General features: G+C 47.7%; 1 protein-coding gene across 13 annotated transcripts in view; it reads left to right on the forward strand.

Annotated features, from left to right (window-relative positions):
* Positions 1–14,983: 14,983 nt before the first annotated feature.
* AACS (acetoacetyl-CoA synthetase) overlaps positions 14,984–20,646 on the forward strand; it is a 44,478-nt gene continuing 38,815 nt past the window's right edge. For 4 of the 13 annotated variants that reach the window (XR_003436775.1, XM_027125115.1, XM_027125116.1 and 1 more), the window contains exons 1-2: positions 14,986–15,243; positions 19,637–19,740. Coding sequence is in view for 9 of the 13 variants with exons in the window: in XM_027125115.1 (XP_026980916.1) it covers positions 15,111–15,243; positions 19,637–19,740 (237 nt within the window). In the remaining 4 variants the exon portion in view is untranslated. Of the gene's footprint in view, positions 15,244–19,636; positions 19,741–20,646 lie in introns of all 13 variants that reach the window. The other 9 variants (XR_003436774.1, XM_027125118.1, XM_027125122.1 and 6 more) reach the window with 6 other exon arrangements.

The raw sequence follows: 20,646 nt of genomic DNA on the forward strand, positions 1-20,646 counted from the left end.
GTTGTACAGACTTCCTAAATGTATTTCATTACTTCCAACCAAGCATTTGTGGAGTTTTCCCAATCTTGACCTGTAATGCTGATTCCATGATTCTGTTCCCCAGTCCAAGGAGAGTCATACAATCTTGAATTTAATTGTTTGATTGGAGGTAGTGTTGCCACATAAAATACAGGACACCCAGTTAAATCTGAGTTTCAGATAAACAACAAATGCTTGTTTAGTGTAAGTATGTCCCGTGCAATATTTGGGACACACTTACACCAAAGGAAAAACAAAAAAGAGTTGTTGCTTATCTGCAATTCAACCGGGCATTGTATATTTTTATTTGCTAATTCAGGCAATCCTAGCAGGATATAGCAACTGATGTACACACCTCCACCCCACCCTGAACTGGAATGCTTTTCTGGGTACTAAAAATTGTTCCCTAGCCTTAGCAAACATTCAGGAACAAATGTAAAAGGAGAACGGAGACGTTAAATACACTTACGACCTGAGAGTATTGCTCCTGGGAATATTTATGTTGCAAAGAAAATCTCCCAGGGGTCTCCAGGGGACAGTTTGAGGCCAGTCATGGTGACGTTATCTGGAGGCCCCCTGGCTGGCCCAGCACTGGGAGAGCGAACAGCAGGGACCTCACACCATGGAGGACAACGCAGCAGTGAGTCACAGCATCAGTGCTGGGTGAGAAAGTGGGGACGGGAAGGAGGAATGACAACATTGCCCATTTGAGTGAGTTAAATACATCTGATTAATCATTTTGCAAGAGTACATTAAAAAAGACATATCCGCGCACCCCAGTGTTCTTAGCAGCACTACTTGGGATAGTCAAGACACGGAAACAACCTAACTGTCCATCGACAGATGAATGGATAAAGAAGATGTGGTACATATATACAATAGAATATAGCTCAGCCATAAAAAGGAATGAAATAATGCCATTTGCAGCTACATGGATGGACCTAGAGATGCTCATACTAAGTGAAGTAAGTCAGAGACAAATATGATTCGTATCACTTATATGTGGAATCTAGTAAAAAATTATACAGATGAACTTATTTACAAAACAGAAACAGACTCACAGATCTTGAAATCAAACTTATGGTTACCAAAGGGGAAACGGGGGTGGGAAGTGATAAATTAGTAGATCGGGAATAACATATACACACTACTGTATATAAAATAGGTAGGGAGTGGTTAGGATTTGGTGCTTTCTCTCACTGCTGTGGCCAGGGTTCAACCCCTGGTGGGGGAACTGAGATCCCACATGCCTTGCGGCAGTGGCCAAAAAATAAAATAGATAACTAATAAGGACCTACCATATAGCACAGGGCACTCTACTCAATATTCTGTAATAACCTATATGGGAAAAGAATCTGAAAAAGGACGGATATGAGTATGTGCATGGCTGGTTCACTTTGCTGTGCGCCTGAAACTAACACAGCAGTGTGCATCAGCGATACACCAATAAAATTTTTTAAAAAATAATAATAAAATGTGGCTACTAGGAAATTTTATTTTATTTACTTATTTTTTTTTGGCCCTGCCGCACAGCATGTGGGATCTTAGTTCCCAGACCAGGGATAGAACCGGCACCCGCTGCAGTGGAAGTGCGGAGTCTTAGCCACTGGACCGCCAGGGAAGTCCCTACTAGGAAATTTTAAATTACACATGTGGTTTGCATTTGTGGCTTTCATTGTATTTTCCCCAGACCTCACTGAATTATATAAACAGCGCTGGAACAGGGCCAACTTCAATCACCCAGGTGCTCATTACCCTGAAGCATAGTGGTGGGAATGCCTGGCTCTGCGGGCTTATGTGGCCCCTGGGGAGGGAAGAAGTATGACTTCAGGGATCTTTATGCCCCGCAGGGGCTCAATGCATATTTGTTGGGAAACAAATGAATCTTGTAACTCAGGACAGTAATGCATCTGCACAATACAAAGTATACTTGAGTCTGGGCCTAGAAATTGTCTCATCCTAGGATAATCTACCCTGATAACCCTCAGGTTAATCAATTCCAGCTTGACAGTGGTCCTCTGTCCTGCACACCATTGTGGAATGGCCAGAGCATCAGATAAAGATGAGGCTGGAGGATTTCCAGTTATCGAGCTGGAATTAGAGAAATGCGGGGGGTAGTCCTAGGGAGCGATGATGTGATTTTATGATATAATAAGAAATATATATTTGGTCTTCATTCCTGGTTCCTGACACAGAGCTCCTAAAATCCTTGGAATTTCCTGAGTGATGGGGGCGAAAGGGGCGTCTTTTGCTATTCGTAACACGCCCTTTCAACCTTACTGGAGTTTATGCTAATGACGTGGCTCTCGGCAGGCCCCAGGATGGGGGCTGGCTGCCACAAGAACCAACAGTGCAATTAGGGGATTGGAATTTTCAGCTCCCCAGCCCCTAGCTTCCAGGTTGGGGAAGGCATCCTTGTACTGGGAGGATGGCGCACCCCCATCTCCACTTGGACAAGAGCTCCTATACTTGGGACCCTTCCAGACCTCGCCCTATCTACCGCTGGCTGTTCATCTTTATCCTTTGTCACATCCTCCGTAATAAACTAGTGATAGTAAATAAAACTGTTTCCCCGAGTACTCTGAGCCGTTCTAGCGAATTATTGAACCTGAGGAGGGTGTCATGGAAACTCTGATTCGTAGCCAGGCTGGGCAGAAGTGTGGGCAACCTGGGGACCCACCTACTTTTGATCTGCATCTGAAGTTGGGGGGGACAGTCTTGTGGGACTGACCCTTTAACCGGTGGGGTCTGCACTAACTTCTGGTAGTTGGTGTCAGGAATACTTAATGTGAGGGAAAACTCCACGCATTTGGTGGTCAGAGTGTTCAATGGTTTTCTCTTAGATGAGTTTTAAGACCAAGGGTCCCAGAGGTTGACGTGAAAGGTAACAGGAGGGACTGCCCCGGTGGTGCAGTGGTTAGGACTCCACACCCTCAACTGCCGAGGGCGTGGGTTCCATCCCTGGTCAGGGAACTAAGATTCTGCAAGCCTCACAGCCTCACACGTGGCCAAAAAGAAAAGAAAAGAAAAGAAAGGTAACAGGAGGAGAGGGTTGGTGATTACATGGTCCCTGTAAGTCACAGCAGTAATTCTCATACACAGAGCCTTGTGTGTCAGCTCTGCTCTACCCGCCCTGGCTTGTTGAAGCTACCCACCCTCTTTGCCAAGAAGGGATTATCTCTGTAATACAAACGAGAAAACCCAGGCTCAGAGACGTTGAGGAATACTGCCCAACATCAAATGGCAGAAGTCATTATACCCTTTATGGTCTCTCTCCTGGTGAAGTTGTGGCTTTCGAGGGTTTTTTTTCCAAACTTGTATCAGTAAAGATATTCATTAGTCACCAAAACAATGACTATAAAAGATGACAACCAGAAAACCTCAAATAACAACCATCTTCTCTGTGCTGAAGAGTGGCGGCTGGGCATAATGATAGATAGTTTTTGTTGTTTTACAGTTTACCACTTTCTGAGAAAATTTAAGACTTACAACAAATTCTTGTTTCGTATGTAGCTCAGAGAGGTTAAGCTCCTTGGACAAAATGGCACAGCTAATAAGAAGTGTGGGGAGAATCTTACTCAGCCATAAAAAAAGAACGAAATAATGCCATTTGCAGCAACATGGATGGACCTAGAGATTGTCATACTAGGTGAAGTTAAGTCAGACAGAGAAAGACAAATCTCATATGCTATCACTCACGTGGAATCTAATTTTTTTAACAAAGTGCTATAAATAAACTTATTTACAAAGCAGAAACAGACTCACAGATTTCGAAAACTAACTTATGGTTACCAAAAGGGAAACGTGGTGGAGAGGTCAGATAAATTAGGAGCTTGGGATGAACATACACACACGACTAGACATAAGACAGATAACCAACCAGGACCTACTGTAGAGCACAGGGAACTCTACTCAATATTCTGTAATAACCTATATGGAAAAAGAATCTAAAAAAGAGTGGATATATGTATAACTGATTCATGTTGACGATACAGTGGAGATATATATATATATATATATATCTGATTCACTGTGCTGTACACCTGAAATTAACACAACATTGTAAATCAACTATGCTCCAGTAAAATTTAAAAAAAGAAAAGAAGTGTGGGGAGCCAGGACCGAAACTCAGCACTGCAGACTCCACGTCCAGTTTTCCACTGGATGGAGTGTGCGGAGGCATAGAGTGTGTCCTCTGTATCATCAAAGTTTACGTATAACAAGCTTTTCTCCTGACAGTTGGAGAACGTATAAATGCATGCGTTTGGTCATTCTCCCTCCATAAACTTCCCTCTTAGAGCTGCTTTTGCTGCATCCCGTAGGTTCTGGGTCGTCCTGTTTTCATTGTCATTTGTCTCTGGTGCTTTTTGATTTCCTCTTGGATTTGTTGGTCATTTAGTAGCATATTGTTTAGCCTCCATGTGTTTGTATTTTCTACAGTTTTTTTCCCTGTAATTGATATGTAGTCTCATAGCGTTGTGGTCAGAAAAGATACTTGATACGATTTCAATTTTCTTAAATTTACCAAGGCTTGATTTGTGACCCAAGATATGACGTATCCTGGAGAATGTTCCATGAACACTTGAGAAGAAAGTGTATTCTGTTGTTTTTGGATGGAGTGTCCTATAAATATCAATTAAGTCCATCTTGTTTAATGTATCATTTAAAGCTTGTGTTTCCTTATTTATTTTCATTTTGGATGATGTGTCCATTGGTGAAAGTGGGGTGTTAAAGTCCCCTGCTATGATTGTGTTACTGTCGATTTCCCCTTTCATGGCTGTTAGTATTTGCCTTATGTATTGAGGTGCTCCTATGTTGGGTGCGTAAATATTTACAACTTTTATATCTTCTTGGATTGATCCCTTGATCATTATGTAGTGTCCTTCTTTGTCTGTTGTGATAGTCTTTATTTTAAAGTCTGTTTTGTCTGATATGAGAATTGCTACTCCAGCTTTCTTTTGATTTCCATTTGCATGGAATATCTTTTTCCATCCCCTCACTTTCAGTCTGTTTGTGTCCCTAGGTCTGAAGTGGGTCTCTTGTAGACAGCATATGCACAGTTCTTGTTTTTGTATCCGTTCAGCCAGTCTGTGTCTTTTGGTTGGAGCATTTAATCCATTTACATTTAAGGTAATTATCGATATGTATGTTCCTATTACTATTTTCTTAGTTGTTTTGGGTTTGTGTTTGTAGGTCTTTTCCTTCTCTTGTGTTTCCTGCCTAGAGAAGTTCCTTTAGCATTTGTTGTAAAGCTGGTTTGCTGGTGCTGAATTGTCTTAACTTTTGCTTATCTGTAAAGGTTTTAATTTCTCCATCGAATCTGAATGAGATCCTTGTTGGGTATAGTAATGTTGGTTGTAGGTTTTTCCCTTTCAGCACTTTAAATATGTCCTGCCACTCCCTTCTGGCTTGCAGAGTTTCTGCAGCTGAAAGATCAGCTGTTAACCTTATGGGGATTCCCTTGTATGTTATTTGTTGCTTTTCCCTTGCCTTGACTTAGTTTTTAAATCCTTTCCTTATATTGCTTAGAACACCCTGTGTGAATTATGTAAAATCATTTGAATGTTATCCCACAAGCATGTGTATATATATATATGTGTGTGTGTGTATGTATAGATACATAATATATGTGTATATATAGACACATATATATTTTTTCTCACATGGAGGAAGACTTGGATGCCTAAAAATGTTCACTCAAAACAAAAAAAATCAACAAAAAAGAAGGGACTTCCCTGGTGGTCCAGTGGTTAAAACTCCATGCTCCCAAAGCAGGGGGCCTGGGGTCGATCCCACGAGCTGCGCGGTGTGGCTGGGTGGGGGGTGGAGGGGGAAGAAGTGTTCACTCTTTTATTCCTTTATTCATTCATTGGCCTAGGCCTGCGGTTCTCAGAGTGTGGTCTGGGTTCTAATTACATAAAATGCTATTAGTCGTAAGTTGTTTGCATTTTTCACTCTCATTTTCTCACAAATGTACAGTGGAGTTTTCCAGAGGCTGCAAGACGTGTGATATCATAATAGATAGACCGCTGCATCTGAGATGAAGATTCAGCTGTTTTCGTTAAGGGAGATATTAGAGATTTGTAAAAACGGAAAACGATGACACTCTTCCCACTAATTTTTTTTTGTTTTGAAAAGTATAGTTATTTTTCCAAAAATATGTTATTTATGGTACCATGTAATGAACTTTTTATTATTTTTAAATGAATATATATATATATATATATATATATATATATATATATATATATACACACACACACACATATATATATATTGTTTCTCAGTTTTTATTTCTAATTTGGTAATTATTTCTAACTTGATTGTTAATTCTAATTGACAGATTCGAATTCTAATTGATAGGCACAGAAACAAAAGCTTTTGGGGTCTTCAGTAAGTCAAAGAATATATAAAGTTCCTCACCTTAATCTGTTTGGGCTTCTATAACGAAAATACCACCAGTTCGGTGGCTTCAAGATTTATTTCTCACAGTTCTGGAGGCTGCGAAGTCCACGATCAAGGCAGCCTCGGATTTGGTGTCTGGTGAGGACCCGTTTCCTGCTTCAGAGACAGCTGTCCTCTTTCTGTGTCTTCATATGGCAGAAAAAGAGAGCTAGTTTTTCTTATAAGGGCATTAATCCCATTAATGAAGGCTCCACGTGCATGACCAATTCACCTCCCAAAGGCTTCGTTGCCAAATACAATCACATTGGGGGTTGGGTTGCAATATGTGAATTTGGGGGAACACAGACATTCCATCTATAGCAGTCCTGAAACCAGAAAGTTCAAGACCTGCTGGCAAAGTTAAGCGATCACATAGTACACGGTTCAGAAGAACAAAAGGGTGTTGGGTGAACACCAGGTCTTGCTCCTGCCCTGCCCCCGACCACCACATTCTCCTCCCCAAGGCGACCCCTTCATCAGTTTCTCATGACTCCTGCTGGGGGGTGACAAATGCCTGCAGTAGTAGGTATGCGTATACATTATTTAACAAATAATAGTATATTATACACACTTTTCTGGTCCCTGTTTTTTGTTTGTTTTTTTGTACATACCCCTCAGTTTGCTGTACCGTTCTTTGGCTGATAGTACCCCATTTTATGGATATACCACAATTTATTTAACCATTCCTTTATTCCTTTATTAAGGATATTGGTAACTTTGTTCTGATCAATGGCTGCACTTCCTAAATTGACTTATTTACCTTATGTGCCCATTGTGTTTCTGTGATTTTTATGCAAGTGGTTGCACTTAGTGCAAATATAAAACTATGTAACATTATTATATAACACAATGTAACACTGTTATATGACCTAACACAATATATTGTTATTGAGTGTTTAGTTTTGCCGGTAGTCTTCTAGAAACTAGGCTGTTAATTTCATTTTACCCATCTTTCCCTTGGTGCAGAAAATTGGAAACCAATCTGTGGTGATCGAACAAAAAGGTGCATTTACATCATTAGTCTAATGCAGCTGTCCCCAACCTTTTTGTCACAAGAGACCGGTTTCATCGAAGACAGTTTTTCCACAAAAGGCAAGGGAGTGGAGAGATGGCTTAGGTGGTAATGCGAGCCATGGGGAGCAACGGGGAGCGGCAGGTGAAGCTTCATTCGCTCTCCGCTCACCTCCTGCTGTGCGGCCCGGTTCCTAACAGGCCGAGGACAAGTACCGGTCCATGGCCCAGGGGTTGGGGACCCCTGGTCTAATGGATAAGCTTGCTTTCTTTTTCCCCCCAAACATGTCATTTGTCCCATCTATTCCAGTTGCAACACAGTGAGGCTTAGCATTATTAACCAGAGTGAAATGAAGAGTGGTAGTATTTTATCCCAGGGCTCCTTAAGGCAGGCCAGTTTCATTCAGGGCCCAGGGATTTGGGGTTATTCTTCAGTGGTGTATATGCACTAAGATTTTGTGTGTTCTGTGTGCTGTGGACCAACTAAGCCCGTGCGCCACAACTACTGAGCCTGCGCTCTGGAGCCCACGAGCCACAACTACTGAGCCCGTGTGCCACAACTACTGAAGCCCACACACCTGGAGCCCACACTCCACAACAAGAGAAGCCACCGCAATGAGAAGCCCACGCACCTCAACAAAGAGTAGCCCCCCTCGCCACAACTAGAGGAAGCCCGTGCAGCAACGAAGACCCAATGCAGCCAAAAATAAATATATAAAATAAATAAATTTATTAAAAAAAAGTTATCTCATAGAAGAGAATGAAATCAACATTTAAGCGTCAACCAATTGGAGAAAGAAAAGGAATCTAAAGAAAGGATTAATGATGAAACCTGTTCAGGTCTAGACAAAGGTCAGAAAGGCCCCTATCAGATTATGGGTAAAAATGTATCTGTGAATAAATACGTATTGAGTGCCTACACTTTGCCCTGCATTATGACAATGAATTCTCTCCTCTCTTACATTTGTTTTTCTGTGTCGAAATTCTTCTGGAAGTGTTTTATTTCAGTGATTGCAAGTCTCTGTTTATAAGGCTGGTCAGAAAATAATACCACCATTAAAAAGTGCTGATTTTAAAAATCTGAGAATGCAAATATAAGCTATACATACATATTCTATACATATCTGTATGTTTAGAAAATGTTTCAAAGAACAGAACTGGTTGGGAATTCCCCGGTGGTCCAGCGGATAGGACTCGGTGCTCTAACTGCCAAGGGCCTGGGTTCAATCCCTGGTCGGAGAACTGAGATCCTGCAAGTGGCGCGGCATGGCCAAAAAATGAAAAAAAAAAGACACAGAACTGGAGAAAATAACAGAAAAGGAAACAGATCATTATGGAGCCTTACCAGAGCTAGAAGCTCTGAACTCAGGTTAAATTATCTTTTTATTTCTAGAGTTATATGACTGGAGTGTCACTTTACTCCTTCTACTTTAGTATTTTCAGTCACATGTATATATTTATTTTTATTTGGCTCTAGCTACCACCCTCACAAAAGTCTCAAGTTAGCCTGTGAACTTATCTCTAAGACTGATTATTTCTACAGTCACAGATTCACTGTTTTGCAAGTATACCATTTTCATCACACGACTTTAAACACACCCTCTGTTGTAAGTACATAATAATCAAAATCTTTAATAAATCCTAAAAACTTCCCCCGAATAGCACAAAGCATTGCACTGTGTATATATTCCAACATTGTATTAAAATAATTAGCATTAATTGAAAGCATTACTTTATTCAATATAAACATTTAAAATAGGCATTTCTGGGAGTTCCCTTGTGGTCTAGTGGTTAAGATTCAGTGCTTTCACTGCCCTCGCATGGGTTCAATCGCTGGTCAGCGAACTGAGATCCCACGAGCTGGGTGGCAAAAAGAAAAAAAGAGAGACATTTAACTCATAACCCAGTTCCAGCATTTCTTCACTTCTTTTATCCTATACACAAAAAAATGTAAGTGGCTTGGTCCTCTTTCTCAGCCTCTGAGTTTGGGTAGGTAGTGTATTACTATTTAGAGAAGAAATGCTCCATAAATGTTGAAAGATTGAATTCCTGTAAGGAAAAGCAGAGTCATTTTTCTAAGGTTTTGTCCTTGGGGCGGTGGGACATTCCGCAAGGAAGTGAAGATCTAAGTCTCCAACAAGACACAGGCCTGCCTTGAAATGCCTGCATCGCTTAGTCGTGTCATGGGATCCGACCACAGTCACCTTTGCAAGATCCCTCAGCTCCTCAGACCTCACCCCAAGGCAGCACAACCTTGGAAACCTACGGTATGTGCGTGTACGAAACACAAACATATCCTGGTCCTGCCCTAAAGAGGCAAGCTGCTAGCTTCTCAAGCTCATTTTGTCTTCAGGAGGGGGAATGAGTGTGGTCGGACCAATTGGGGCAGGGAAAGCTTCAAATGCCTCCGGCACGGATCACATCTGTAATTCTCAAGAGCCCAAAGGTTAACTCAGACCATGCCCACATCAAAAGTAGCCCCCTCCTCACCTCCACCCCCCGCCACTCTCTAATCTGTGACTTTATTATTTTCGGGCACCTCTCACTAACTTGAGTGATCTGATGAATTTGTTCACTTTCTTCCCACCGGACTTTGTCGGGTTCCCTCTGATTCCCCCAGCGCATTGAGTCTCGCGCATACTAGGAGCCCACTATACACATCTGAACATCCACATGAAGGACTAAGCATGTCTCAGACACTTCAGACGCAAATCCCCCCTTTGGCCCCACAGGAGTCGAGCTCGGGGCTCGACTGAAAGGTGAATATTCTGGGATTGGGGGAGACAAACAGTTGCTGCAGGACTGAGTTATCAAGGTGACAGCACTCCGCCTCAGAGGTCGAAGTAGGACCCCGCCCCGCGGCCCAGCGCCAATTGGGCACGGCTTTTTCCGAATCCCCTTTTCGATTGGCTGAGAGGCGCGGCCTCGATGCACCGCAACGCGTTGCGATTGGTGGCGCTCTGGCCCGCCTTCCTCGGTGCTACGTACTGGGCTGATGCGAGGCCAGTTCTCTGCCAGCCAATCAGTGTGCGATCTGAGTGTGGTTCGACCGTGCGACTCGGATCCCTCCGCCGCCGCCGCGGGCGCGGCCTCCTGGCTGGGCTGGTTGCACCGGGTTAGGCTTCTGTTAGGGTCCGGGCGGGGTCCGGTATCTTGGGAGAGGCCGTAGAGAGTGCCGTCGTGCCAGCTGGAGGAGAAAGGGACGGAGGCCGGCGGCTTTGTCCAGAGGGCGCTTTCCCTCCTTCTAAGGACCCCCTCCTGCAAATTCAGACTCTTTCGTGGCATTCTAAAAGTTTAAAAAACAAAAACAAAAGAATCTCGAGTACAAATGCACACAATAAGTAAAAGAACGCTAATAAAAATAAAAGATTTCAATTGCCCGAAATTTCCAAAAGAAATGCCCAGTAGAGACATAATACAGACAGCCAAATTCTGAACCCTCAGTATCTTTCATCGCCCCATAAGTATTTATTGAACTGCTACTTTGTCCCGGCAACCGTGCTGCCCTGGAAGCACACCAAGGACTTAGTTTCAGATGGTGATTAGCGCGGTGGGTGAAAAAAAACGGCCATTAGGGTGGAGAGTCTGGGCAGTATTTTGAATTGTAACCACCTACAATGAGATGGTGGGGGAAGCGCGCGCGCGCGTGTGTGTATGTGTAAATAAGATTTCTCTGCATCTTATTACACCATCTATCCCCCCCTTCACCATTTGTGCCCCCTGACTAGAGACAAGTTTTCAGGAAATACAGTCCTTCTGGGAGCCTGGCTCGTGAAGAATGAACTTTGCAAATACATAAGAAGCCAAATCGAGCCAGAGGGTGGCAAGTCACCTCATCTGGTCCTCGTGTCTTGCCCCGTTGAAAACAATATAGAGGGCTTCCCTGGTGGCGCAGTGGCTGGGAGTTCGCCTGCGGATGCAGGGGCCGTGGGTTCGTGCCCCGGTCCGGGAAGACCCCACGTGCCGCGGAGAGGCTGGGCCCGTGAGCCATGGCCGCTGGGCCTGCGCGTCCGGAGCCTGTGCTCCGCAACGGCAGAGGCCACAACAGCGACAGGCCCGCGTACAACAACAACAACAAAAAAGAGAGAGTATAGAGAGGAAACCATGGCAAGCCTTAGAGGACGTGTACGGCTGTTTTAAATCTGTAGGATTAAATGAGGCCTCTGCTTGCAGGAATACCTCTTTCACCAGAAGCACTTGGCTCAGAAGGATTAGGGCTGTCTTAACACCCAGTACATAGTGTATCACCGAGTTGTGGGTGATCTTGAGTGGCTGAGTGTCCTACAGAAAGCACAAGAAAGTGGCCTGTGCCCTCTGGGTGTTTGCCTTAAAAAAATGAACAACATCAAGAGTTGCGAGTTAAGTTTTATTTGGGGCAAAATGAGGACTGCAGCCCGGGAGACAGCGCTTCAGATAACTCTGAGAACCTGCTCCAAGGAGGTGAGGGGGGAGCCAGGATATATAGGAGTTTTGCAACAAAGGGCGGGTAGCCGGGAATGTCAAAAGATTCTTGTTAATTAAAGAAAACCAGACATCTCAAGTTAAGGGATTTAGCGCTTTTCTATGTATGGGAAGATGCAAGAGTCTGGGCTCACTGAAATCATTCCTTTGAGATGCACTTCAGCTCTCTGGGGCCAGTATCCTGTATTTTCACATCCTGAGTTTCCTCAGGGCTCACGGGCTCACGTTAGAGGGTTGCACTCTTTGGTGACTGTGACATCCTTTGTTTATTGATATGGCAGGAAATATTCCATTTATAAATATTCCATTTATCAAGTGGTAGAGATCAGTGAGCTGTAGGGGACATTTGCATTCATGTGACACATATTTCCTGCCTGCCATGTGCCACCACAAGGAGAAGGGACCCTGCTTTCATGGAATTTCATGGCAGTGGGAGAAGACAGAATAGAAAAAAAAGTAAAGCAATTAATAAGCAGAATGATTTAGACTTAGACTATGAAGGAAGCAGAGCGAAATACTTGTAGCTTGGGGAAGGGGAAGGAAGGTGTATCTAATTGTTGGCTGGCTGGGGAGGGCCTAAGGGAGGGGATGACAGTTGAACTAATAACAAATGTCTATGTCACGTGATACCAGAAGTGGTCCAATTCATCCAGAACCAATTTACCAAATGCCAATGTGCCAAATAAGCAATTCACTGGGTCAGCAGAACTGGCCAGATTTACCAATTTATCAAAAAACAGGTTTTATGTGAAAACCACTGATAAAATTTCATCCCATTCTCCTACTCATGCTTTTTGTAACCCAATGAGCCTTGCATTTTCCCATGCCTCAGCTCATGCCTCTGTATGCCACAGAAAATATTCACCCACCTTTCATTTCTTTTATATGTATTTGACCTTCATCAAAGTGTATGTCAAATTCAACATATCCATGAAAGCTTTCAGTTCTGAACGAAATCATGAGAAAAGTACTTATTTGGCGCTTTCATAGGAGATCACACTGAGGCAGGAGGTAGATGGGCTCCAGGCTAGACGTTTACAACTGGCCTCCTGTTCACACTTCCTGGGGGGAGAAGAAGATGGGCTCCAGGCCAGACATTCATTACCAGCCCCCTGTTTACATTTCCTGAAGCAAGAGATAAACGGACTCTAGGACTACATATTTATGACCGGACTCCTGTCTATATTTCGAGATCTGCACTTCGATATAAGAAACAGCAACAGGAGTAGGGTAAATAACCAGACATTGGACATTTTTGTGGCAGGGACGGAGTGGGACTAAATCCTGTTAAAAGATCAAGAGGTCATACATCTCTGATCCTTGGGGCAAGGGAGACATTGCACATGCGCAGAAAAGCTCCTTGGGGGTCAAAAAGGAGGGGACACCACCCCATAATATGTGATGCTAAGGTCGTCATATAAGCGTCTGGGCTGTAATCCATGTTGGAAAGAAGTTGCACACACATGTTTGGGAGGGTCCTAGGGCAGGGCAGGTGGAGAGAAAGAAACCTACTATGGATCGGGCTCTGGGGACCTTGTGGTGACCAGTTAGACAGGGATTTTGCTCCCGTGGAATGTGCATTCCAGTGTTAAAGGGATGAACATACATACATGAATCCCTCGCAGATGAGTCTTCTTCTGGGTTGAGATGGACTCATGCTGTCACAAAGGAGACGACTTGCAGACGGAGCTAGAATTGGTCCAGAACTTGGAGGTCAGGGGAGGGGGATATTCTGGAAGCACCCTGTCTTAAGTTAGAATCTATGTTTCTTTGTCGTTACTGGGAGATGGACACTATTTAGGATTAAGTGGTGGAGGTAGGGGGTGGCTTCCTAAAACTCCAACACTGCAAAAAACTGTATTGGGGGAAGCTGATTGGGTTGCTGTTAGAATAAAGAACGACGAGGAATATGGGAAGGTCCCTAGCACAGTGCCAGCGTGCAGTAAGATTACAGTAAATAAAACTTCAAAATACATCCCATCCCATTTTTCTCTCCTTCTCCACAGCCACCATCATCTCTTGCAACATCACCGTAACCAGCCCCCCCGCTTATGTCCTTACTTCCTGAAGGCTATTCTCAACACAGCAGCTGGAGGGATTCCTATGACAGCTATAGTCAGAGCATGTCCTTCTGTTCACCACCTTCCAATGTTCTCATGTCACCCAGGGTAAAACCAAAGTCTTCAACAGTCTCCAGGACGCACCTGAGCTTCCACCTCTTCCTTTATTGACCTTGTTCTCTACTCTAGGTCTCTCTAGTGAAAGACATTGGCCTCCCTGCTAGTTCACTAACCACGTCCAACACTCTCCTGCCTCAGGACCCTAGCACCTGCTGTTCCCTCTGCCTGGAAAATTTTCTCCCAGATACTAAATAGCTCACTCCTTCTTCAAGTTATTGATAGAAGTACCCTTTTTAATGGGACCTTCCCTGACAACCTTTTTTAAATAGAAACACTCCTCCCATGTTTTCTACCCTCCCCTGATTTTTCATAGCAGTTATTACCTTTTATTTTATGAGTGATAATCTACATATTACTCTATTATGTATGTTATGATACTCCTTGGTATACTGTTTTTTATTGTATATATTATACTATGTATGACACATATATAATGTATAATATTTGTTGATTGACTCCGCTTCTCCCCACACCTGTCCCCCACCCCTTATCTCTTGTTGACAGAGGGCAGGAATTTCGCCTCGCTCTGTGTTGTATCTGCAAAGCCCGCACAGTGTCCGGTACCCAGCAGGCGCTCGGTAAATAAGGGCAGGAAGAATAAATCAATCGTGAATGAATGAACACATGAACGAGCCTGCAGCCTCTGGCTCTTGCCCTCCGGCGCTGCTTTAACCCCTTCGCTCTCCAGGTGAGGTCGGGGAGCCCGGGCCCAACGCGCCTGCGCAGCCCCACCGGGTCGGCGGGCTCAGGCTCTAGTCCCGGCGGCGGCAGCACTCCTTTGCGAGGCGCGGCGCCCGCGGAGGGTTACATTCGGGGCGGGCCCGGACAGCCGAACGGCGGGACCTTCGGGGGCGGGGCTTGCTGAGAGTCCAGTTAGGGCTGCATCTCCTTTAAAAGTTGATCCACGTCGGCCGCTCCGCTCAGCCCGGTGTCTCGCGGCCCGGTCCCCATCCCCGCGCAGGCCCGGCCTTTCCGCCGGTCGTCCCCGTCGCAGCCATGTCCAAGGAGCCGCGGGGTGGGCGGGAGGAGATCCTGGAGTGCCAGGTGATGTGGGAGCCTGACAGCAAGAAGAACACGCAGATGGACCGCTTCCGGGCGGTCGTGGGCGCTGCCTACGGCCTGGCGCTGGGTGAGTGCGGGGCGCGCGTCCTGGGGGCTCCCCGGCCACCTCCCGGGGCCAGGAGCTTCCAGAAATCAGGCGCCCCCCCTTGGGGGTCCGAGGGACCACCTGACAGAGGGACCCTCCTCCTGGGGTCCCGGGCGCCGCCTTTTCCAGGGCGTTGGTGTCAGGGTCCTTTCTAGTTGTTGGAATGGTCTCCTGATTTCCAGTCTCCCTCCTCTGGGGGTTGGACGAGCCGCTGGACGGGCGGCCCCTCCCCAGGGGTGGGACATCTTCTGACTGTGCGGTTTTGCCCCCTTGTCTGTGCGGGTTGTCACCTCTTCACTGCAGCATCCATCTCCCTGAGAGTGTTCCCCATCTGGCCTTGGAACCCCTGTGGACTGAGAGGTCCCTTGCTAGGCGTTCCTACCTGTGAGGTGTGCTCCCTGGGGTCCTGCCCTCGAGCCTTGGGGGCTTCCTCCCCGACCCAGGGCCTTTCTGGCTTTTAGCTCTTCCCTTCTGTTGGTGGGGAGTCACTTGTCAGCCAACAGTACCTCGTGCTGCCCCCTCATCCCCTCCCCAGGCTGACCCTGCTAGAGGCCAGCATGGATTCTGGGCACTGGGGAGAAGGGTGGTCAGGTAGCAGTCTGCCTCTGGGATTGGGGCCGAACTCCGTCCCCTCACGTGTTTACACTCCCAGCCCCGAACCGGACCTAGTCAAGGGCCCCCCTTCCAGCTGCCACCCTGGCCTCGGGAGCCACCTGGCTGGGTGTGGACCTGGGCGAGGAGGCCCTTTTCCGGATGAGACGCTTTCCCCCCGCATCCACCTGGCTGGTCTACCTATACCTTCTTCACCCTCCCCGCCTCAGGGGTTTGCGACTCATTATGGCCCTTTCTCTCCTCTTCGGCCCCTCCGCTGGCTGCAGGGACCCCTGTGTTTCTGTTGGTGGCATCACAGTTCTCAGGGAGCCTCACAGAAATGGAGGCGTGGGCCGTCTGACTTCTTACCTCGTCCCCTTTCCAGCCCAGCGTCAGCATCTCCCCTGGGGCCCTCGTTTCCTCTGCCGTGAGCTGGCTGGTTTCCCTGCTTCCTGCTTTTCTCCCTCTGCCTTCAGTACCGCCTGCGTGCGGGCTCTGCCTGAGCAGCCTTGATGCACAGGCCCGACTCTGTCACGCCTGGGCTCCAGGGCTCACAGCGGCTCCTTGTTGACTGAGGATTTGCAAACCCTGCCGCCTGGCGGCTTCCAAGTCCTCCGCAGCACGGTGGGTGTCGTAGCCTCCACGGAGCCCCTTCCCTTGGCTAGCCCAGCTGCACCCCTCTCCCGCCCTCCTGCCCCCTGGGCGGTGAACCCCTGTAGACAGGTGTGGCTTGTTACTCGCCGGGGCCTTCTTTCAGGTAGTAGTTGGTAATGTGTGTTGGATTGGGGGATAGACTTTTTTTTTTTTTTTTTGCCGCGCCGCCCGGCTTGTGGCATCTTAGTTCCCCGACCAGGGATTGAACCCAGGCCCTCGGCAGTGAGAGCACGGAGTCCTAACCACTGGGCCACCAGGGAATTCTCTGGGGGACAGACTTGATTCCTAAGAAGAGCCAGGAGTGGAACTGCATTCTTCTGTGTTACCGTGCCGTGGTTCCGTCTCTCTTTCCTCTGCCAGCTGTTCCCCCTGCTGCTTCACAGAATGATTTCACAGAAGGGCAGTCCTGTGAGGTGCGTGAGACTGAGCTGTAATCTGACGGCCGGGATTTTGAAGTGGCTCCACCACTTACTCGCTGTGTGATCAGAAGGAAGTCACCCGACCTCCCGAGCCTTGGTTTCCTCACCTGTAAAATGGGCATAGTGAGAGGACCCGTATCACTGGGTGACAGATGATCGGGCGGAGCGCCCGCCCGCACCTGGCCTCTGGGGTTCGCTGAGTAGACACAGCTCCCCGTCTGCCTGCCCAGCTCCTCTCTGCCCTTCAAGGCTGGGACTGGTGGCCTGCGGGCCATGTCGGGCCTGCAGACTTAGTTCGGGCGGCTCACACACCGAAAGACCGCATAGGAAAAGTAAGATTTGCAGCTTCTTTTGAAAACCCAAAGGCCCGTGCTGCTGGGTCTGTGTGCTCACGTGACGGCATCAGCTGAGCTGAGTGGGGCTCCTCTCGTGGTCTGGGGGTGGCTTAGACCTTGGTGTTTTTCTTTCCTCCTCTCCCACGACTGGTGGTTAACCCCGCTGCTTCGCTCCTTTCCGCGGGCCTGGCCCCGGCCCCGGACGTTTTGGTCTTTGCTTTAAGAGCCAACTCAAATGCTGCCTTCTGTCTGATTATTCTCTCTGACCGTTTTCTCCTCTCCTCTGCTCTCCGAGTGCATGTAATTTGGACTTTCAGCCTGTCTTGCCTGTTCATTTATTTGTGAGCAGCATGTGGGATCTTAGTTCCCTGACCGGGGATCGAGCCTGTGCCCCCTGCAGTGGAAGCGTGGGGTCTTAACCACTGGACCGCCAGGGAAGTCCTCAAGTGTCTTTATACCACAAACTGCAACTCGCCTCTGCATGCCAGCATCTGGGACAGAGCTGGCCAACAAACAGAAGGCTTGGTCTCTGTTCTCCAGCAGCTCAGGTGTACTTGTGGGGAGAAGGCTCGTGCAAAGGTAGCAGCGCTGAGCAGCGGGTGTAGGGGTGCGTGCTGTCTGCCTTCTGAGCTCCGGGTCTATCAGGATGCTGTTGAAGAGGGCTGGCAGGATCTTGAGCTGAGACTTGAAGGTGTAGGCTGGTCAGAATTCTCACAGATGGAGAGGAAGGAGCAGGTGAAGTGGCCAGCGAGACTTACAAACTCGGATGCCTGCGGGGACCAGGCAGGTGACAGGGGTGTTAATAACAGCTAATGTTTAGTGAGCGCTTCCTGCACACCAGGCCCCATGCGGGAACTTCACGCGGATTAACTCACTTAATCCTCAGTAACCTGGCCAAGTAGCTGCAGCTCTGATCTCGTTTCCCAGCTGAGAAGGTGGAAGCTCAGAGTGTTGGTTGAGGCCTCGCAGCTGTGAGCCGTGGAGCTGGGCGGAGTGCTCATCACCGCCGGGTTAGGTTGCCTCTCGCGTGGGTGTGAAGGGCCAGGTGGGGCAGCTGGTAGCTGCTTCAGCTGACTGTCACCGTGTGCAGTGACAGGGCACCAGCTATCTATTGCTGCGTTGCAAACCACCCCAAGACTTAGTGACGTAAAACGACGGTAAATGTTTAGTATTTCTCAGTTTCCGCGGGCCAGGCTTCTGGGAGTGGCTTAGCTGGTGGTTCTGGCTCTGGGGCTCCCGTGGCTGCATCCATCTGTGGGCTGGGGCTGGAGGCCCACTTCCCAGGGGCCGGCTCACGTGGCAGTGAGTCAGTGCCGGTCGTGGGCGGGAGGCCTCCGTTTCACGCCGCCTAGGACTGCTTGAGTGTCCTCACAACATGGCCACTGGCTTCCTGCAGAGCAGGTGATCAAGGCGGAAGCTGCGGTGTCCTTAGGACTTTGTGACCCGGCCGGGCTCAGCGGGGGGAGGGGACGACACAGGGATGTAAATACCAGGAGGTGACACTCGTTGGCCGGCTTCCACGGCCAGACGTCCTGCCTTCTCAGGAGAAGCCAGAAATCCTGCACTTTACTTGGAAACCGGATTTAACGTCAGCCCATTCAGTTCCTGAGCATCGCGCAGACTGAACTAAACGCGCCGGTGGTCCGTCCCCCAGGCTTCCAGATCGCAGCCTGTGAGCTGGGGGGGGATGGCGGGGGACACGTGTGGGCAGAAGCCCCGGGAGCCCCTGCTCGACTGGAGAATCGTGTCGATCCCTTGTCTGAGTCGTGGACGGTGGGAAAGTTTCCGCTCGAAGCCCACCCACTCCTCCGCCGTCCGCGGGGGTCCTCGCGGTGCTGAGATGCTGCTGCGACTGCTCGCTCCCCGGGTCGGCAGGCTGGTTACATCCTCCGCCCTCCTGGATGCTGTGGTGGCGCCCTTGGTGATGATGGGCTTTCCAGGTCTTCAGGGGAGGCCCTGCGCCATCTCTCGTGTCAGCCCGGAGGAGTTTTTGGTGCTGGAGCTCTTTGCAATTTGTGAGGACCAAGGTGACATAAAAAGCACTTACATAGATTGCCTGAGGCCTCACAGCTAATACATGGCCAAGCCAGGATTTGAACCCAGGCCTTCTGGGTCCAGAGTCCATGGTTTTTAGGCATGGTGGTTAAGGTATAAAATCACCGCCTCGTGACTTTTGTTCATTTGGGGAGGAGCGGTGGTGGGTTTGCTTTCACAAACTAAGATGCCCTGCGCTCCCAAGACCCTCCCTCGTCAGGTGCCTTCGAACCCCTTAGACACACAACTCCTCAGGTGTATCCATTGTATCACTGAACCAAGACTTTCCTCCTAAGATTTGTTGGAGTCATGTGCCTTTTCTTTCTTTCTTTTTTGTTTCAGAAAATTATGATGACTTATATCATTGGTCAGTTGAGTCATATTCGGACTTCTGGGCAGAGTTCTGGAAATTCAGTGGAATTGTCTTCTCACACACGTATGATGAGGTAAGAAGAGGTTGTGCTTACACATTATCTTTTCGTGGCTCCGATCCAAAATGAAGTGTTAATTTTGAGGAAGACTAAATCATATCTTCTTTAAAATCCCCACATCAGCGGGAAACAATCATTGCCCTAGAGAGTCGGCAGGAAATTGTGTTGGGGTCACGGACCTCATGGGGACTCTGCAGGCTCCGGGCCCCCCGATGTGTGTGGACCCAGGCCTTGTCCTGGGAATCTGAGTGATCCAAAGAGTAGGGCATCGCTGTATTTTTATTTTATTAAAATTTTTTAGAACTGCGGTAAAATACACATAATACACAATTTACCATTTTATCCGTTTTAAAGTGCACAGTTCAGGGACGTTCCACACGTTCACATTTTAGAAATTTATTTGTTTTATTTATTTCTTTTTGGCCACACTGTGCGGCCTGCGGGATCTTAGTTCCCCAACCAGGGATGGACCCTGGGCCCCCCGCCGTGGATGTGTGGAGTCTCAACCACTGGACCACCAGGGAAGTCCCCATACTGTAATGGTTTTTCCTTTTTAAAATTTATTTATTTATTTATTTTTGGCTGCGTTGGGTCTTCATTGCTGCGCGTGGGCTTTCTCTAGTTGCAGCGAGTGGGAACTACTCTTTGTCGCGGTGCGCAGGCTTCTCATGGCTTCTCTTGTTGCAGAGCACGGGCTCTAGGCATGTGGGCTTCAGTAGTTGTGGCACGCGAGCTCAGTAGTTGTGGCACGCGAGCTCAGTAGTTGTGGCTCACGGGCTCTAGAGCTCAGGCTCAGTAGTTGTGGTGCACAGGCTTAGTTGCTCTGCGGCATGTGGGATCTTCCCGGACCAGGGCTCGAACCCGTGTCCTCTGCATTGGCAGGCGGATTCTCAACCACTGCACCACCAGAGAAGCCCCCTG

This window comes from Aethalodelphis obliquidens, unplaced genomic scaffold (assembly GCF_003676395.1).
Source record: "Aethalodelphis obliquidens isolate GAN/ISIS:26980383/991018 unplaced genomic scaffold, ASM367639v1 scaffold28, whole genome shotgun sequence".
In the NCBI taxonomy this organism is placed as follows: Eukaryota; Metazoa; Chordata; class Mammalia; order Artiodactyla; family Delphinidae; genus Aethalodelphis; species Aethalodelphis obliquidens.